Source organism: Triturus cristatus, chromosome 10 (assembly GCF_964204655.1).
Source record: "Triturus cristatus chromosome 10, aTriCri1.1, whole genome shotgun sequence".
NCBI classification, from domain to species: Eukaryota; Metazoa; Chordata; class Amphibia; order Caudata; family Salamandridae; genus Triturus; species Triturus cristatus.
Genome location: NC_140593.1, coordinates 952086366 through 952107328, shown reverse-complemented (window position 1 = coordinate 952107328; position 20963 = coordinate 952086366). Strand labels below are relative to the sequence as shown.

Genomic DNA, 20963 nt, shown 5'->3' with positions numbered 1-20963 from the left:
AGGCATTCGATGTGTGTGAGTGGGTGGATTGAGAAGGTTTGTTTGCTGGAAAGTTTCAGTTTGCTTGAGGAACAATTTACATTATCACGAAGATAAAGCTAAAGCTACTAGACCCAATGATGTGATACTCCAAGTTCCAGCAAAATCATGTGTACTTAAACAGTTGCTGTTCAAAATCACTTGTGCCTCACCTTGTACAAACATTTTCACAACCAGACAGCGATCTAGTGCAGTTTAACTTAGAGCATCAAAATATTACCTTTTTCCTCTCCTTCTCCAAAGATCGCCACTGTTCATAACACTCCTCGAGCTGGGTATGAAGTTCATTAGCGGGCCCACTGCGAATGCGTGGTTGCCTATACTTGTTGAAAGGTGTAGGAAAGGCAAAGTAGGGTGCTGTGAGATCACCACAAAAGAGCTCGTTAATGAAGGGATTTAAGTGGTTAAAATCATCGTAATGAAAAAGGTCAACTAGTTCTGAAAATGGAAATGGAGATGGAGGAAAAGGAAAGTTATTAGGTGGTGGAAAAGCATGTGGGCTGAAGGGGGGATAATTAGGGGCTTGCTTAAAATCAGACATTGGAAATGAGGGAAGAAATGAGGGATTAATAAAGTCTGACATATTTCCATTATTTTGGTCTTGCTTCTTTCTGAACATGTTGAATGGTTGGCGGTTTTGGCCTACATAGCCTGGCTGAGGATTCCAGCTCTTCTTTCCCCGCCTTTCATCCTTATTGCTATTGTTGTCTGAATTTTGCTTCCTTCCAAATCGATTATTCTTTTCAGAGTCTTCTATAATGGTGTTGTGAGGAGGTGACCAGTTTGATGCAAAACCAACTGCCATTTTTTTATACTGATCTTCTCGGTTTGTAGAGGCATCATGGTGAGTTGGTCTAACAGGTTTATTCTGTTTCTGGTTTTCAGCAATGAAATTGGAAAAACTCATGGAATGCGATCCTTCATTTGGCATTTGTAACCTTGTATCATTTCTTACAGAGGGAACTGGAGAAGAGCCTTGTGAGAAATAGGAGGAGGGGGGCAATGGATGATGTATTGGGGATCCGCTAGACATAGTGGAAACCCCAGAAGAAGGCGGAGGGCTTGTTTCTACATGCTTTTGTTTACCAAATAAGGTGTTTGCGGTGGATGTTGGACTTAAGGCTTTACCGTTCATCCATGTGTGCTCCTTGTAAGATGACTGATAGTTCCCATTGGGGAGGGAAGCATTTATTGAAGCTTCGTGCACCGATTTCTTGTGGAAACCTTTAGGACTGGGGTGAGGTTTATTTTCAATATGTTCAAAGTTTCCACCAGAAGAGAAACTATCAAGCCCGTTCTGGTTGCCCTCTCTATGTAATCTTCTGTTCAATGGGCCAGAGTAACTACTTTCTTTACAGAACTGTTGATGTGTTTCATATGGTGACCGTTGGATATGAGGCTGAGATTTAGGATTACTAAAATCCTCATATCTTTTAGCAAACGGCATTTCTTCCTGGAATGTTTTGCCCCACATATTTCCAGAGGAATGAGATGATTTATGAGGGTACTTTATTTGATCCTTTGCATCATTTTTCATACATTTCCCTCGCGCCATGTCAGTTTTCCAATAATCTTTCTGAAAATGTGTGCCCTCTCTCATTTTATTTGCAGAAGTAAACACTTTGAAATCAGAACTGTTTTTCTCATACTCATACTCATTTTTAAATTTCATTTTGTCAAAGTCACCCGGATGTCTGTTGAAACTCCCATTTTGAAATGGATAGCCATCCTGTTGAAGGAGGGCATTCATATGGAAGGTAGGGTTTTCAGGAAAAGCTTTAAATGCTTCACTAGGACTCTCAATACAAGTTTCAGGCAGGGAAAGCCATGACTCCACAAGATTGAGGCCCTCAAAGCCCTCATGGATGCTCTCAATCTCAGGTGGCATTTGAATATGGTCTTGCTGATAACCGTATGGCCCAATCACTTTGGGGAAATCAATCGGGTCGATGAGGTTGCTTTGAGAACGTGAATGGTAATCTTCATTGGTGCCACTGTCGGTCGCCCAAACTGGTGGAAACAATCTTGACAATGCATTCCTGTAATAGAAACAGATTGTTTCAAAATAATTACCTCAATTGGAAAAAGAAGAGTTTCACTATCAGAATCACACACTAAGTGAAAGCTGTATCTAAACCTCTCACCTCAAACTGTTTGAATTATAAATTTGATAGCAGAGTGCCTTTTCATCCCAATTTGAGTATCGGTTGACTGTCAATTACAGCAGTTTACGATGAAAAAGTACTATTTGTTACAGTGTATGTACTTACGTTACAATGTATACAAATTATTAACATGACATAACAGCTACTGTTTTTTTTTTACTTTTGCAGTCACTTGCTTTATGCTAAGGACTGCCACAGGTATCTCTTTATGCTTAATGCCTTTCAGTCAGTCTTGACATTTAAGCTCTGTATCCGGCTTACCTCATGCTTCAAATCCCTCAATATGAAAGATGTTTCCCTCCAAAGGACAGGCTTTTCTCTTTCTCTAGACTCACCTCACTCTCCCTGGCCTTTTCCCAGTTCCTTCTCAATCAACATTACACCTCTTGTCATCCTCACCTTTGGGTTCATCAATCAAGGGCCTTTTATCTAGCTTTGACTGTCCCCTGATTTGAGCTCTGAAATTACTTTCCTGTTTCTGCTTTCTTTATTCTGGCCAGTCAACCACAGGCCTGTCCCACTCCCACTTCCAATTTTTGTTAATAAACATTATTGCTTTTTGGGCAGTGGTATACCATCAGTACAACCTAGGAGTCTCAGTTGAACAGTGTCACATTCCGCAGCTCAGGTATTATAAACATAGAAGTAAGCTGAGATTTCAAGTGCAATACAATTGAGAGACATAGCTTGCGTATCGTAATGGAACAGAGTGAAAGTAATAAGACATACAACAAGGTTTACAGGCACTAGTCTGCTAACACTAAATGATCAGGATCCCAGGATGAAATTAGTAATAGTCGCAGCAGAACATCATTGGTGATGAATGGCAGACAACCGTTTACACAACAACACCCAAGAACCAGAGGACAAGCATTTGCAATGCAATAGGTCTCGCATTTGTTAGAGTTTGAGTTATTAGCATTGTAAATATATTGTCAGCTCTATGGTTGTGTTTGCAGTGAAGTGAATTTATGTAAATATAAATAGTTGCATGTATTGTAGTGGATGATGTATGTGATTGCGAACTGTAATATTCGTTCTTTGTGCGGAGCTTGGATTTTTCACAATCCATATGACTTTAGGGAAGGAACATTGATTGCAGTCCCCCTTACCCTCCCTCTCAATATTGTTCCAGCACCACCGCTTTCACATAGTTCAAAACAATGACAGCACACTTCCAACCACACACCTTACACAGTGTGGCTTGTTGACAACGTAGCAAAGTGCTTCTGTGCCCCACAAACATGTAGTAAGCGCTATATAATTGCTGCAATACAATACACTAACTTTCAGCAAAATGCTGCGGGTCTTAAATGATCACGAGAAATCATATGAGTGCAAGTGCTACTAACTCAAAATGAGTCCTGAAAAGTGAGCAGTCCCAGAGTGTCTGCCTTTAAGGAGAAGGTGGTAAATGAGACAATAAAATAGATCACATATTCCCAAACCCTGCGTGTCCAGTGTGATTTCACCACTATGGTGACAATTCAAGATGGCGCAGCCCTGAGTCAGTTGCAGTGATGTAGTGGCCGCATGCAGACATCTCAATGCAAGTTCTCAGAGTCCCACTTCAGTACTCCGTGTGATCCTGAGCAGCAGATGTTTTCTACCTTTGTCTCATTTGCATAAAGGGCGGAAACCTGGGAGTGCACTGAATGGATTCACTGGACAAGAAACAACGCATCACATGGTGTGAAGAGGTTTTAATCGGACGATCTGTTATACACAAACGGGGCCGGAATTCACGCGAAAAATAATCCTGTCTTGTTTCACGAAACTCACGCCCCCATTTGTGCCGTGGCTTGTCCTACGATAAGGGGGAGGGGGGCGGCAACCACACTGCAGGTGTCTGGACCTGCATATTTTAATATAATAATTCACACAAACTTGAACTGTGAGTAACAAGATGTGCTTGTTTTCACCCCCTCCCCCCGTTGTTCAGGGGTAGCTAGCATTGTGGCGCACAGCATAAAGTTAAGAGAAGGTGCTAGATTGTGGCTGTGGATGAATGAATGAATGAATGCGGTTTACAATAATAAAAAAACAGTTACCGTACACGACCAGCAGTTTTCACTGTGACCATAATTGGAGAAATACATTTAAAAGCAAGCAGCACAGCATGAAATCAGCCCTTACCGCTTAAATTACATGCTCAGCTCATGAAAGACCACAGGCGGATCGCGATGCTGGTTTCTGCACTGCGCACGCGCAGAAGGCGTCTTCAGCGCATACACTAACGCAAAATATCTCCCAGTTAATGCATGCTTTTCTGACAAAAAAGCTCTGCCCTGCGTTTTCGAGCTCTGTGTCAGAAAACCAAGAGTTAACTCCTCTTTGTATTCAATTATATATGTATTTTTCTCACCTTTTTGGTATTTTTCAATATTTATGGTGTGGGGGAGAAAAAAAAAAGGTTGAATCGGGCATATTTCCTTTGCTGTATTGATGTACACTCACACTTTGATGTCTGTGTGACTGTAGTGCACTACGAATCATCAATAAAAACACCACAACCACTTGAAAATATTAGGACTGCAGGTGCATCTGTAGCTCTAAAACTTCATTAGGAAATCATATTTTATTACACTTTATACCGTCCTTGTGAACACGTATGGAGAGACTCTCAAAGGAAGACCTAATATCTCATTTTTTCTGTTTTTAAAAACAAATGTTGATGGGAAAGAGCTTGCTTTCTGTTTGCATTTGTATATAATACTCGTTAAAAACTGCAAACCAACATTCTTTTTAAGAGTGCACTGACAACCCCTGGCGGCAGATTCCGTCTGATGGCATTAGAAGGCTCCAGAGATCTCTGTGGTTTGGGACTCGTATTAAATTGATCCTGTATGCCAAACACATATTGTTTAGAAACGTTTAGAGCCCAACACTGAATGTGGCGGGCTGTCAGGCCGCAGTGAGGGGTGCATGAAGGTAGAGCTGATGCCGGCTGACAGGACAGCTGGTCCCGGTGGCGTGCCACTGTATGCAGTGACGTCACCTGAAGCCTGACGCGTTTGCTACTTTTAGAGTACAGCCACTACAATATACCCGTTTGCGTCAAGAGTCACTTTTGCATTTACTGAATGTTGAATCCAACTCATTTTAGATCAGTCTCACCCAGCAGCCAAATATTCTTTACATTCTCAGGGGTTTAGTAAACTGGCGTCTCACTCTAGCCAATCCCTACGTCATGGGCTTGTTAAACAAAATAAACAATTGAGCACAGGACATTTCAAAAACACAATATTAATTTCCTTGTGGGCGTGATGTTCAGAAGTAATGCTGGGAAAGGGTTCGTTACTCATAAGTGGATACAGTTGCAAACTGATCTGAAAATAGTGAGCCAACCTGGGGCTGTCTGGGATGCCGCCAAGATGTTGCCATGTAATTCCTACAAGCTGTGTAAACCGGATCTCAGAATGATTCAGAGTGGCCATTGTTTGCGGCACAAAAGTTTAGTCAGCACCCAGGTTTCTATCTCCTTTCCTGGGCTTCACTGCTTGCTGTGCGAAAGAGGCTTACATAAATTATCGCGCCCGTGTCTGGGCACGATAATTGAAACCATATGGCGGCGGTGCGGGTAACCGACACAAATAGGCCATGGGCGGAGCAATGCGCCCACCTTTGGCCAATTGCGTGCTGGCTTTGATAAAAAAGACACACGCAAAGGCCAATTGCGTGGCCCAAAAGGAAAAGCACCCGCACAAGCATGTGCGATTCCTAGGTCAGTTTTCAAACCCCCTACAAGAGGTCTCTCGCAGCGCGAGCAGTGCTATGCACTGCAACGCTAGGCGCGAGACCAAAAAAACTACTGACAAACACTTCCCTCCCTTCGTTGTTGTGCTAAAACTCTGTCTTCCAAATCACATAATATCATAATAAAAAAAGGGTGTGGGTATTTGTGGCGCAACATTCCGTCAACCAGAGTGTTCCTAGTATTCATGGCAAGCATTTGGGAGTATATGTAGTACCTCAGGTAAGCCCGCCTTCAGGAGCCGTCAGATCATGTGACACCTTCAAATAATGCAACACGGATGACCAAGCTCTCAGGCCATCTTCAAGCCGGTCATCTTTGCGCACATGTCGCATGCGTACCTCCTCAGCAATTGCCCATTCGGAGACATCTCTCAATCACACCAAATAATTAGGGAGAGCCAAGCTAAGCCAAATTATCGCTATGCAGTGTTTTGCCAAAACTAAGCCAAGTAAAACAAATTTCCTGCTTAGATCATTTATTTATTTTTAAAACAGGAGAAGGAGGAAGCAGTCCCAGGAGCACCTGACGTATCTCCAATGGCACAGTCCAACAGAAAGCCCCATTCAGATTGTGTATAACTTCCTGCCAGATTGGGGTTAGGGAGGGGCATGACCATACCATATGGATAAAGTCGGTAGTCGTGGCCCTACAGCGTGGACAGCAGTGAGATTCGGTGGGCTAAACAGAATGCAAGGTATGTGGAGTGAGGTATGTTTGATGTATTAAAGTTATATTGCAGGAGCTTGAAATGTGCATTTGCACTAACCGTCTTCACTCCCTCATGTATTTTAGTCCACTCCTTAGTCGATAATGGAGTCTTCCAAGACCACCTCGTAATTGAGCTGAACATTAATAAGTGGTAGATCATCCCGGATCGCTCTATGGATGTGGAAGATTAGTGTGTGGCCCTGTGCCATCTTCAGTAGAAAGACTAGGGTGTTGTATTGAGGTGGCGCCTCTGGAAAAGTCGGCCAACGGGTGCGGGCTGTAGTCAAAATTTTAATGTATATTAAATATGGCCCTGTACCGACAGAAAGAGACTCCACAGCTTCTGCCCTGGTGATAAACTGCCCCTCGGGATAAAGGTCCTCCATGGTATCACGTATTAGAACCCACAGTGACATACTTAGGGCATAAGGGGCACGACAAATACGCTGACGGCTCTTTACAGAGTCAGAGACCAAGGACTGTTATATGGAAAGTGATGCTTATCGATGCTAGACAACAGACATGCTGTAACAGGAAATTATACAGAAAAATGTACTAATAAAAGATATTCAAAAAAAAAAAAAAAAGGGGGCACGACAAAGCACTCTGCAAACAAAACCCTCCTAAGCAGTCGTCACCAATCAAATGACAGAGGAAGGCAGAAGGAACCATCAAACGCTCATTAGCAGGACTGGTAGGGATTTTCCCTCATGCATGCACTGCAAAAGTCACTTTTCCCAGTTGTCATTTGGGTCAAGTCAATGAATTGGGTGCTGGAGGTGTAACGCCATGTAATACAGTTCTAGGTGCAGGACCTCGAGGCCCGCCTACCCGGTCTCTGGTGTGTGGTTAATGACTCGCTTTAGTTTGGGGCCCCAGAGAAGGTCCATGATAAGGCTATTCAACGTACGGAAATAATGTCTGGGGACAGCATATAAGGTGCTTTGGAGTGCGTAGAGGCATTGTGGCAAAATGATCATTTTAGCAATGGCTACTCTGCGAATGAGGTAAAGCAGCAAGTCCCTCCAGAAGGGGACGAATACCTGAAGCCCCTCAATAACACCTTGCCTATAATTAGAGCTAGCAAAGTTGGGGCTGTGTGTGTTCTATGAACGCCCAGATATCGAGCAGGACACATTGTCCAGGAAAACCTCACCCTCGGAAGCTCCTCTAGCTGGACCCCGATTTACTTCCCCAATGGAAATAGTTTGGATTTCTCCGGATTGAAGCAGAGTCTGGATACTTCCCTGAATTCATGCATCGCTTTAGGTAGGACAGGCGTAGAGTCTACTGGACGTCACAGGTACACCAGGGCATCGTCAGCATAAAGGAAGACAACATGAGCGATCGTCCCCAGTGTAATCCCCCGCAAGGACCCACAGTACATTGCAGGGTCACCGCCAAGGGCTCCATGGCTAGGGTAAACAACAAGGGGTAAAGAGGACACCTCTGCCTTGTGTGCCTTTTCAGCTGAAAAACTCAGACACCACACCACTCGAGCATAGACGGGCACAGGGATCACAGTAAAGAAGACAGACATATTGAATAAATTTAGGGCCGGAGCGCATTGTACTCAGTACATGCCAAAAGGTACGTTTAATTGGGGGAATCAAATGCCTGCTCTATGTCTAACAGAACTAGGGCGTGGGTATCATCCAGAAGCTGTGGAGCGTGATAAACATGAGTTAGGCATTGGAGAGTATTTCGCTTTGAGATGAATCTGGATTGGTCAAAATGGACCAAACCAGGCAGAAACAGAAGCAGGTGAGCAGCCAGCACACTACTAAGCTTCACATAGAAGTTTAGGAGGGATATTGGTCAGTATGCGGACGCCTTCGTGGAATCTCAAACAAGTTTCCGCACTATTACGATTAATGCCTCATGCATAGTAAAACATAGGCCACCGATGCCCAGTGCTTCTTCATATACCTCCAAGAGCCTGTCAGCCATCATCTATGCACATTTGTGATAAAACTCTGCAGGTAAAACCAACACTACCCGGAGTTTTCGCATACTTAAGGTGTTGGACTGCGGCAAATACCTCCTCTTTGGAGAGAGCACTATCCAGGGATTCTCTATCCTCCGGGAGGAGATGCTGTAGGGAATTATCTGCTAGGAATTGCTACAATGTTATTGTGGAGGGGTTCAGCTGTACAGCATATGTATTACAGAGATGCGTCTGAAAACATCATTAATAGCCCTCTGAATACAGACCAGAGTCCCAACATTATTATAGAGCATAGAGCCTCAGGACAGAGGAACTTCCTGCTGGACCAACTGGGCCAATAACGCGTCTGTTTTATCGCGGAGGCATATGGAGCCTCTGGTGATAGGCAGTGCAAGTATGTTTTTCAAGTCTGGGCCAGTCTTCTAATAGTTAAGTTTCTGATCGCCCGCCACACAGGCAGTTGTAGCTGCTGAGAAGGCAATAACGCCTCCAATATTTTTAATTCCCACTCATGTGCATCACTGTCGCTTTCTACCTGGCGATGAGCCCAATAGGAGGTCTTAATACAAGCACCTTGTATGACAACTTTCATAGCCTCCCAGTCTAGGGCCTAATGCTCGGAGAGCCCCAGTTGTCGGCAAAATACTGCTCTAGTGTCTGAGTAACGTTCTCTGCAAATGGGGGGATCAGATAAGGCCTCAGCTCTGAGGAGTCAGAAAAGGATCGCAGGATGTCCAGGCGGACTTCCAAAGCTCACTAGGATCGGGAGTGGTCCGATAGATATCTAGCTAGATAGGAGATATTATGGGCAGAGAGTACCAGATCAGCAAAGACAGATAGTAATCAAGCTGAGAGTGGGTGTTGCCTGCTGGGGTGCGACAGGAGAACTACAGCTCCTGCTGTTAAGGTAGAATGGCTGAACCAACAATGACGAGCATATATTCTAGAGCATCCAGTGCCACCAGGGTCCAAGAGTTCATAGTACATTATTGTATCTGTCCCCCAAGGTCAACTTGGGTGCGTGGCAACACGTGCAAGGCTCCACTCCTGGCACAGGGCAAAACAAGCATTGGCATGGCCAATAGGTCACACTTTTGGAACCTTATACAGGGGTGTGGAATTTAATAAAATAACTACTTGTCCATGGGGCAGGTTGCTTCATAAATCTACTTGTCCTGTAACGAAATCCACTTGCCATGTAGTGCGGCGACAAATTATGGCAGCAATCTCATTATATAAGAGCTCTGATATAGCCTCTCTGATTATGCCAGGGCTCATACCGTAGTAGTGTTTAAATACTAGCAATCCCCTTATGTTGCCACGCTTCCGCAGATCTACAAACTGGGGCTGAAGGTAGCGGTAACTAATAGTTCCAGGGTTGGAATGCCCTTTTGAATGTGCAAACCTGCAAATTTGCATGTTTTAAGGGTTTTCAACAACTCTTCTCTAATCTTTTCCTATACTGAAAAATGTTGGAAATTTACTGCTGACAATGTCAGACGTAAAACTTCTTCCAGAGTTGGGGGGAAAAGTGGTTGGAGGGAAAGTAAACTTGCAAACACTCAGATTTCCGCATGACCAACTACACATGCATATTTGCTCATGCTAAAATGCAGTTCACAAATATTTTCTAGGAGTACTATTTCTTTTGTCCTACTTCTGTACATTCTTGTGAATACATGAAAGCCATATACCTGCACTTCATGCAAGGACATATACCATGGGTGCACTTTTGAGACTTTCTTTAATAATTGGGTCCTTAATTTGGCCTGGCGTTAAGTGTGACCTTTTGAGTTTATTAAAATTATCTCTCTCTTTCTGTATCGGTTGGCTTCACTGTGAATGACAGCAGTCTGCTCTTTCACAAGGAACATATCAGCACACAAAGTAGTTTTGTTCCGTGCCAGTAACTACTATGGCAGTGTGTGCTTTTTGAGACCAAAAGAACAAATGTTACTTACCTGTAAACTGTGGTTCTCCAGTACTGGTGTCTTTCATAGATTCACATGCTTGAATATTCCCCGTCGTCGAAGTGGGAGTCCCACGGTATATAAAAAGTAATAAGTGTCATGTATATACATAAACATACATAACCACATAATAGCATATACATATCCAAATAAACTTTATATACAATTCAGAAATAACATATCAAGTGAAAATACCATAGGATAGTATTGACACATAAGAAAGCATTGAGAAAAAGAATCACTTTACTGACATATCATTGTCGTTTTATAGTCCAAACTCCAGCCAATCAGGCGCAAGCACCCTCTAGAACCTTCTCCTCAGAGGCTCAGGCCCTCAGATTTTCGTAGCAGGAGACTGACAAAAGAGCCGAAAGAGGAGAAGAGAGCCTCTGAGGGGAGGAGGGTGGGTCGCATGTGAATCTATGAAAGACACCAATACTGGAGAACCACAGTTTACAGGTAAGTAACATTTGTTCTTCTCCAGTATTTGGTGTGTCTTTCATAGATTCACATGATTGAATAGAATAGTGAGCAGTAAGCAGCAGCCGCCTGACAAGGCCGTAATAATATTGCATGAAATACAATGACAATGTATTTAATACGCTATTAAGAAATCCCAAGGAGGAGGGAAGTAGCAGAGGCTCACCTTATTTAAACAGATTCCGTAAACTGCTTGTCCCACAGCCGTGTCCGCTTCATTAATCGATTCCAGGCAGTAGTGCTTCGTGAACGTGTGCCTGCAGGACCACGTAGCTGCCCGAAAAATCTGATGGATGGGTACACCAGCGAACAGGGCAGTGGAAGATGACATTGCTCTCGTTGAATGAGCCCTTACTCCAGAAGAAAGAGGCTTGCCAGCCCTTTGATGGCAAAAGGAGATTGCTGAAGAAACCCAACGGGCAATCGTGGGCTTGGTAACCGACTGTCCTTTACAAGTGCGTCCGTATGCCACAAACAGCTAATCCGACTTGCGGAAGGATTGTGTTCTGCTAATGTAAAATTTAAGACATCTCTTTAAGTCCAGAGAGTGTAAACTCTGCTCCGCCGGAGACTGTGGATGTGGGAAAAAGGTTTTTAAGATTACTGGTTCATTGAGATGGAAATCGGATGGCACTTTCGGCATGAAAGCCGGATTAGTGCGGAGAATAACGCAGTCCGATCTGAATTGAAGGAACGGAGGTTGTATTGTAAAGGCGTGAATGTCACGGACTCTGCGGGAGGACGTCCGAGCAAGGAGTAAGGCCACTTTCCAAGTTAAAAATTTGAAATCCGCCGAGTAGATTGGCTCAAAGGGCGCCTTCATGAGCTGAGCCAATACGATGTTTAGACGCCACGTGGGTGGTGGACGCCGAATGGGCAGGAACATTCGGAAGAGACCCTTGAAAAATTGCTGTATTACTCTAGATGAATAGAGAGTGGACGAGCCATCCTGCCGAAAGCGAGATATTGCCGCTAGAAAGACCTTTAAGGTAGAGTGTGACAGTCCAGACTGCGCTAACTGCAGGAAGAACGGCAGAATGTGTTCAGGGGAGGCGTGCACTGGATGTATGTGAGCGGACGCACACCAAAGACAAAATCGCTTCCACTTTAGCTTATAAGTCTTCACTGTGGAGGGCGCCCGTGCCTTAGCTAACACCTCCCTGCAGGCTGGTGGAATGTTCAAATGAGCAAATTCAAGGTGTTCAGGTTCCAAGCTGACAAGCTGAGTGAAATGGGATGAGGATGACATATCCGTCAGTCGTTCATTGTTAGAAGGTCCGGCCTCGGGAGAAGGATGGGTTCGCATTGGGAGAGGAGGAGCAACTCCGAGAACCATGCCTGCCGAGGCCACCGTGGAGCTATGAGGAGCATCTGCTGGCACGGTTGTTGCCGCATCTTCCGCAACACTCGAGGAATCAGAGGGATCGGCGGAAAAGCGTACGTAAATATCCTGTACCAATTTATCGAAAGGGCATTTCCGCACGACCCTTTGTGGGGAAACCAGCTTGCGTAGGACAGGCATTTGGTATTCTGAGGGGTTGCAAAGAGGTCGCTAGTCGGGCGACCCCACAGGCCGAAGACAAAGTCTCGAGTCGGCTGATGCAACTCCCACTCGTGGGTCGATGACGTTGACCGACTGAGTGCATCCGCCAGAGTATTGGAAATGCCGGGCAGATGGACTGCCTGGAGCGTAATCCGATGGACTATGGCCCAACTCCAAATCCTCTGAGCCAGACGAGAAAGCAGCGGAGATCTTGTCCCGCCCTGCTTGTTCAGGTAGTGCATGCAGGTGGTGTTGTCCGTCTGAATGAGGACTGACTCCCCTTGGAGCTGGAGGCGGAAGGATTTCAACGCCAAGAAAATGGCCATCAGCTCCAATCTGTTGATGTGCCAGAAACGCTGAGCCATTGTCCACTTGCCCTTGACGGATAAATCTTGAAGATGTCCGCCCCAGCCTTGCATGGATGCGTCCGTGGTAAGAACGAGCTCTGGGGCTGTTGTTCGAAAAGATGTTCCTGCTGCGATGTTGGAAGGACCGGTCCACCAATGCAGCGCCTGAGCCATGCGGGGTGTTACCACGAGCTGGTCGTTGAAGGAACCGGAAACCTGACCCACTGCTTGTCCAATTCCTCCTGAATGGTACGACTCCTCAGTCTGCAATGTGGGATCAAAGCGATACATGAGGACGCCATCCCCAGAAAAGACTTTAATGTGCGGACTGAAGCTGACTGTTTTGCTGCGATGGAGCTTGCAAGCTGTCGAATTCGTGCTTGACGTTCCGCAGAGGCAAAGGCCATCGCCGTGCTCGTATTGATGGTCACGCCGAAAAGGGTCTTGCACAGAGCTGGCGTGAGCTGAGACTTTTGCAAGTTGATCGACAAGCCCAGAGACTGAAACAGACTGAGACAGCGCTGAGTATCGAGGGCCGCTTGGTGGGAGGATTGAGATTTGATGAGACAATCTTCCAAATACGGGAATATTTGTATGCCCGTCAGTCTCAAATAAGCCACCACCGGGGCCAGGATCTTTGTGAAGACCCGCGGAGCTGAGCGGAGGCCAAAGGGCAGGACTTTGAATTGGAAATCCCTGTGACCCACACGAAAACGTAAGTACTTCCTGTGGCGTGGAATTATGGGCACATGAAAATAAGCATCCTGAAGGTCGATTGTCGTCATGAAATCGCCCTGAGAGAAGAATTGAAGGATGTCATTTAGCGTGAGCATGCGGAATGATTGGTCCTTGAGAAATTTGTTGAGCGACCTTAGATCGAGGATGGGGCGCCACTCCCCAGATTTCTTTAGTATGAGGAAAAAGCGGGAATAGAACCCCAATCCCTTTTGTGATTTCGGAACCACTTTGATGGCCCCTTTTTGGAGCTTTATCTGAATCTGATTGAAAAGTTCTTTGAGGTGAGCGGGAGGAGGTCCGGTTGGAGAGGTGTGTGGGGGAACCTTCACAAACTCTAGTGCATGGCCCCTTGAAATAATGTCCAGAACCCAGCGGTCCGAAGTGATTGAGGACCAAGTTGAATAGAACTGGGAGATTCGTCCTCCAACAGGAGAAAGGGGGAAACTTGAAAGAGGGGTCGTTTGATGTACCCAGTCATTGTTTTTTGGAAGAGTTTCCCTTATAATTTGACTTTCCTTTAAAAGATTTGCCAGACTGCTGTCTGTAAGACTGTTGTGGCTGTGAGGAATAACGTTGTTGTCCTTGGTTGTAGGAGCGGTACTGGGAAGAGGAGCCACGAAAAGAAGAGGAGGTGCCGCGGCCGCGCGCACCCCGAAAGGGCTGCTTCCGGAACTGGAGAGTGCCGAGGGAGCGAGCCATCTCCGTGTCCTTCTTGATGGCTTGCAAAGCGTCCTCCACATGTTGGCCGAATAAAGATTCTCCGTCATACGGCATGTCCAGAATCTTGGCCTGTACCTCCTGATGGAACGAGGTGGAACGAAGCCAACAGCCGCTCCAGCCAATTGACGAAAACCCGTGGAGGCAATGTCGACGGAGCAGTCGATGATTTCGGAGGATGCCCTCTCACCCTCTTGCAGGATCTTTAGAGCTTCCGCTCTAGAATCTTCCGGGATAAGCTTAACAAAAGCCGCCATGTCCGACCACATTTGTCGATCGTAACGACAGAGGATGGCCAAAGAGTTTGCTGCCCGGACTGTTGTTGAAGCCATGGTTGAAAACTTTTTGCCAATGGCATCCAGGCGGCGGCCATCACGATCCGGAGGTGACGAGAGCGGAGACGATGGATTTTTGGAGCGACGTTGCGCCGCCTGGGTGATCACCGAGTCTGGCTTAGGCTGAGACACTAAGTAAGCTGGGGAAGAGTCCGGGGCCTTGTACTTTTTCTCCAGTCGCGGAAGGACAGCCGGGATGGAGTTAGGCGTTTTCATCAGTTTAATGCCCTCGTTCCAGATAAAGTCTATAATGGGCACGGCTCGTACCTGTTTCTGCGGCTGGGACTTGAAGTCGTACAGAAAGCAGTCCTCCTCCCTAACCATCATGGGAAGGTGAAAGCGTTGAGCTGCCCTGTCCATCAGTTGATGGAATCCTGATATGTCGACAGGTGGTGAATTTACTGGCGATGTTGGAGGTGATGCTGGCGAATTGACTTGATAGTCATCCCAGTCCGCCATAGAGTCATCATGAAGCTCTCCCTCCTCCGTATCCAGATTGTCCACCACCTCATCTGTTGCAGGGGGAACCAATGCAGGTGCGGATGGCGTCGGCATCGTTGGCAACATAGGGGTAGACGGAACAGCAGATGGCGTCTCACATGGAGAGCTATGAGAGGAAGCTGGAAAGCGCCGATTATAATCTTCCAACATGAATTGAAGGTTGGAGAAGAGCGTCAACGGAAGCTGCGCCATGGGAACTTGTGCAGGGGGATGTTGCTCCTGCTCCTGACAGTAATAGTCTTGCGCATAATCATCCTCTTCGAAATCTTGGCATTTTATGTGAAGCTCAGAAGGACTACGAGCATCTCGAAAAGAGGACTGAACATCGTCATCAGAGTCCGAAATCTCCTCAGCAACCGTGGGGAATAGCTGATGAGATGGCCGAGTGACCGGTGGCAGCATAACAGAGTCCAGCGCAGCATGGCGACGCTGCAACAAGGAGGTGTCCACAGATACTGGCGCTGATGTAGACATTGGCACCAAAGGCATCGTTGCAAAATTTGACACCTCCGTCGTCGAGACTATCGTCGACGAAGTCGCCGTCGATGAAGTCGTCGTCGACGAGGCTGCCGCCGTTGACAAGGCCGCCGTCGATGCAGTCGACGACGAAGCCCGTGCCAACGAGACTGCCGTCGACGACGCAGTCGTCGACGATGCTGTGAGCGTCGACGTCGATGACTTCTTCTTCTTTTTTATTATCGTCGACGAAGCCTTAGACGTCGACGGAAGCGCCAGCTTCCTAGTCGTCGACGAAGAAGATAGTGGAATCGTCGACGAAATAGTCTTCAGGGAAACACAGACCACTGTCGACGGTGAAGACGTCGACGATGAAGGAAATCTGCTCGACACCGTCGTCGGCGAGGTTGATGAAGTGGCAGATCTCGTCGACGGAGGGGCCGTCGACGGGCCCGTCAACGGTTTTGCGCGTTTTTGACTGGAAACATGCGCTGACGGAGTCAGAGACGCCTGAGTGCTAGGTCTCAGGGGCGCTGGCATGGTAACAGAGACTTGGCCTGTAGACACTTCCTCAAGATGAAGTCTCTTCTTTTTCAGAAAGGGAGACGGCAAGTCCTGAACACTACCACGGTTGGAGGAGACTCCTGTTCGAATAGAGGCTATACTCTCCACCTCAGAAAGGGGGTTATCCGTATCCTTTAGTTTTTGAAGCCACAATAAAAGGCGACCCTCCCTGTCCTTTAAAGTCTTTTGAAAGAAGGTTCTACAGATTTACAGTTGGCCACCTTATGGTCAGGGTAAAGATAATAAATACATTTGTCATGAGGGTCCTCAGAAAAGAGCCTTAACTTCCCACAAGATGAACAGGGACGGAAAAGAGACTTCTTACTTGAAGACATGATGAGAAAACTCAAACCAGAGCAAAGAACTGAGCAGAGCTCAGGGAGACTCCCTTCACACGACGTGCGGTAGAAAATCTGAGGGCCTGAGCCTCTGAGAAGGTTCTAGAGGGTGCTTGCGCCTGATTGGCTGGAGTTTGGACTATAAAACGACAATGATATGTCAGTAAAGTGATTCTTTTTCTCAATGCTTTCCTATGTGTCAATACTATCCTATGGTATTTTCACTTGATATGTTATTTCTGAATTGTATATAAAGTTTATTTGGATATGTATATGCTATTATGTGGTTATGTATGCTTATGTATATACATGACACTTATTGCTTTTTATATACCGTGGGACTCCCACTTCGACGACGGGGAATATTCAAGCATGTGAATCTATGAAAGACACCCCAAATACTGGAGAACTATTTTTTGCCTTTGCCAATATTTGTTATAACGGTGAGGGGCCCAACAGCTCCCACACCAGTAAGGTTTTACCAAAACCATGCCAAAGCAAGTCACACAGTGACAAAACTAAAAAGCTGACCAACAATTTCAGACCTACTGGCTTTGCCAATACTTGCTTATTTTATGTTTCCCCTAATCTTATTGAAACAGGTTACATAGTTTTTCCATTATGAATATTTTTGGGAAATTCTAGCATGCATCAACACATTTTACTAAATGATGCTGCAAAGAAATGTTATCTGGAATTATACAGTAGTTTAGCTAAATGTTTTTTTCCTACTTTCATTTTGTTTATGAACATTTTATTTTAAAAGCAAAGAATCATCAATCTTGCTTTCAAGCTTCTGTAAATAGTTGCATCTAATCAGAGAGCATTCTGGGAGCATTATACATAGCCTCATATTGCTAAACTTTGAAAACGTGTGTACACATTTTTATACTGGAACCACTGTCAGTAGTGCAGTCAGAGCTTACAACATGTAGTTATAGGGCTCAGCTTAACAATAAAGGCTTTCAAATAATGAACCATAAATACAAGTTTGAACAGCATTAACACATGGACACAAAAATTACCTTAACTGCAGACAGTGCCCTTCCCTGATCCATAATGTGTTACTGCAAACTGGCAGTTAAACGGTTTTTGCTGCAGGGGTTTGAGCCTACTTGTCCCAAAGACAAAATACACATGAGAACTTGCTGCCCTTGACCCCAAACAATATGTACTGGGCGTGGTGCTATAGGAATTCCACATCCCTGGAATAGGTTCCACAACTTAAGAGCATGAGCAGGATCTACGCAAATTCTCTGTGTTTGGCGACATACAGTGTTGTCTTCCGATCTTGTATTGCCTTTGGGTGCATCAGGGTAGAATTATCGCATGACTTAAGAGTTGTGGCCCAAGCCCAGACCTCAATGAAACATCTTGTGGAGGTACAAGACTTACATGGGTTTCCTGTAGTTGCGGAATGGATTGAAACTTGTCCTACTGAGATATTGTTCCTTAGGACAATGGTGAAATCGATTAAAAGTCAGTCATCTGAAAAATGTCAAAGTTAGGAGCGGTACTCCAGATCCAAATCAGAAGGTGCACTAAGAAAAAACTGACGTCAGCGTGCAGAGGGGGCTCTTATATGTGGCTCCACTCTGTTACTACTGATGGAATGCGGTCAGTGCAGTGCCACACAAAACCAGAAGTATTTTAAGGTGAAGAGTAACCGGTTAGTAGCATCAATCAGAAAATAGTTTCTGTACCTTCCATCTGTTATATGGATACCTAGGCCTCGGATAAGAACACCACCATTTTACATGCTAATATTTCAAAGTTGACATCTTTCTTGAACGTTGACACTTTAAACACATTTGATTGCATGCCTGTATGGAATAATATTCTCTGAAATGGCCTTCCTTACATTTAAATTTCTTTGTAAGGATATTATCAGAGCCTTGAATATTCTTTATGAGGGCAAAGTTCACTGCACAAAATGTTGTTGTTTGTTATTGTATGCCCAGCGACAGCTCTGCAAAGATAGAATCAATAATTGCGGCCTGACTGGGGCTTCAGAATCGTAACACGGGGGAAGTTTATTATATAAACAACATCACTCCTTTGTTTAGACAGAGAAGAATTTAGCTGAATCCTGGTTACCTCCTGAGAAGGATGGTGCCCAGCTCTTTACTAAGAAGGGTTCCCCACAGGTAACTAGGAAGTTAGATCACCCTAAAGGATTCTGGCAAAAATCACACACCCTAGGCATGCTAGGATAGGGAGCGCTAGGTAGGAGCATAACTCGAATTATATGGAAGCATATAATCCATGTAACAGCACAATGGTTGAACTGTTAATTTTCTTTATCATTCTTGTGATGCTGATTACCCAGTTTTGTTTCCTTCTATTAATCACGGCAATATAGGTATGTTACACAAGAATCTTATTTCTTTCAATAAATGTTTGAAATGCCAATTTGAGTGTTTTTTGTGTCTCCTTTTGGGTATGCAGGAGTTATTATACGAAAGCGTTTAGTTCTCATTTCACGATTTTGCTGGGGAATTAGAGTTGTCATGTGTTGAGGTTGCAAATACTACCTGTTACCTTATCAGGTTAGGGGTACAGGTGGTGCACTGTGAGCTAGCCAGAGCTAAGGCCAACATGTTCAGATGGCATGCGTTAACTCAGTCTTGCACAGACTTGACGTTTATGTTGTACAAAAATGTCCTACTGAGAGAGTATGAACCATACAACATAGCGCCACCAACGTTCTAACTTGGGTATTTATTTATTGGGTCTTCCGAGTAGTTTACTTGTGTGTCTCCAAAGACCCTACTCACCAATGAACCGGAGGCGTCTTTGGTGGTAGGAAAAAATGCTACCCAGTAGGGAACGCCCATTTCTGGCTGTAGATTGTTCAAACTTGAACCTTAAAAAGCATCACCCCACTGAGGAACCCACTCTGGATTCCAAATATTCCAATGGCTAATCCGGGACAGGTTGCTCTGTCAATAAATTGCATACATGCACTAACTCAAATGTTGTTACAACATGGTCTCACCCAGACAGAAGGGACGTTACCTTCCTGATAGAGGTCCACAAAGCTTACAGAACAGGTATCCTATTCATGGGTCACCTTTCCAGCAGCAAATGCCTACACAGGGATTATCACACACACACTGAAGTAGCAGAAGCTAACCAATATAGAGCATATGTGGATTTAGAAATCCCATTGATTTATCAGAAACACAAACTGGTCCTGTGACCATTAACGCAATAATGGGTAAGGATCCCATCAGGCAGGATGAGATTAAATTCTGGATTGTATAAAAATTAATCAGCTTGAAGCAGTGTTTGTCCATCTGGGACTACCAAACAAACATAGAATTCTCACAATATGCCTGCCATTAAGGATGGTTCCCCCAGTGCAAAACTGTGCCACTTGGGGCTAAGTCTTTGCTGCAGTCTCTACCATAACGCATGGTTCACCATCATTGGCTGCCCTGGATTTGGGGATGAAATGAAAGAGCAATTTTGCTACAGTATCTTCAAATCACACTAATATAAAAGGGGACGCAGCACCATTGGCAGTACACCAACTGCTCATGCAGGTTGCTCAATCAAACCAGGAGCGCAAACTACCAAAGATTATTGCAGAAACCTATAAATCAATAGAGATCATTTGGGAGCCAGACCTAATAAACCACTAATTAAGGGTAATTCTTAAAAGGATAACTTGAAGCAGGCACCAGAGTATTCTAAAAAACGGCAGAGCAATAAGAGACAAAGAAAAGACTCAAACACGTGGTGGATATCCACAATAGGAGTCCTTTGAAAAGTGCTATAACTTGTGAAACCATGATATAATTAAACGGCCTAATAGGTATCAGGAAACTGATTTACGTCTTTTTCGTTTCTTTCAGTTATCATCCGAAAACCGCTCAGAGAGAGGAGGGCGATCAGAGCGCAGATCAGAGGAGTACATGAAACTGAATGACTTGCAACACTCTTCTGACTTCATAATAAAAAAATAAAAAAACATACAGTCAAAGCCTCAATTTAAAAAGAGGAAGGTTGCTGGCTAAAGTTAAACATGCCACAAATACTGAAGCCCTGTTTCTGAATGGGGAGTGGGCTCAGACCATGCTAGACAGCGCAGTAGAAGTCACAATAGTTCGCCGGAATCTTATGGAATGTCTGGCGGCAATAGCAACAAGTGACTTCAAACAGGTGGAAACACCAGACCAAAGACTTAGTGTCCCAAGTCGATTATATGCATTACAACTCCAGATGGAGCAGGATATACCACATACGATCAATGTTCTCTTTTGGGAGAACTTGCCAATTCAACTATGACATTCTCTTGGCTATAAAAGATTGGCCACCTGAGTTTGTTAGAGATTGCCCACAAGGAGAAACA

At 44.9% G+C, this 20963-nt stretch overlaps 1 protein-coding gene across 2 annotated transcripts in view; it reads right to left on the bottom strand.

The window, feature by feature from the left end:
* LOC146796297 (meiosis-specific coiled-coil domain-containing protein MEIOC-like) overlaps nt 1-20963 on the bottom strand; it is a 235756-nt gene that overhangs the window by 127262 nt on the left and 87531 nt on the right. For both annotated transcript variants that reach the window (XM_085628809.1, XM_085628810.1), the window contains exon 4: nt 260-2078. In XM_085628809.1, the coding sequence (XP_085484935.1) occupies nt 260-2078 (1819 nt within the window). The remainder of the gene's footprint in view (nt 1-259; nt 2079-20963) is intronic.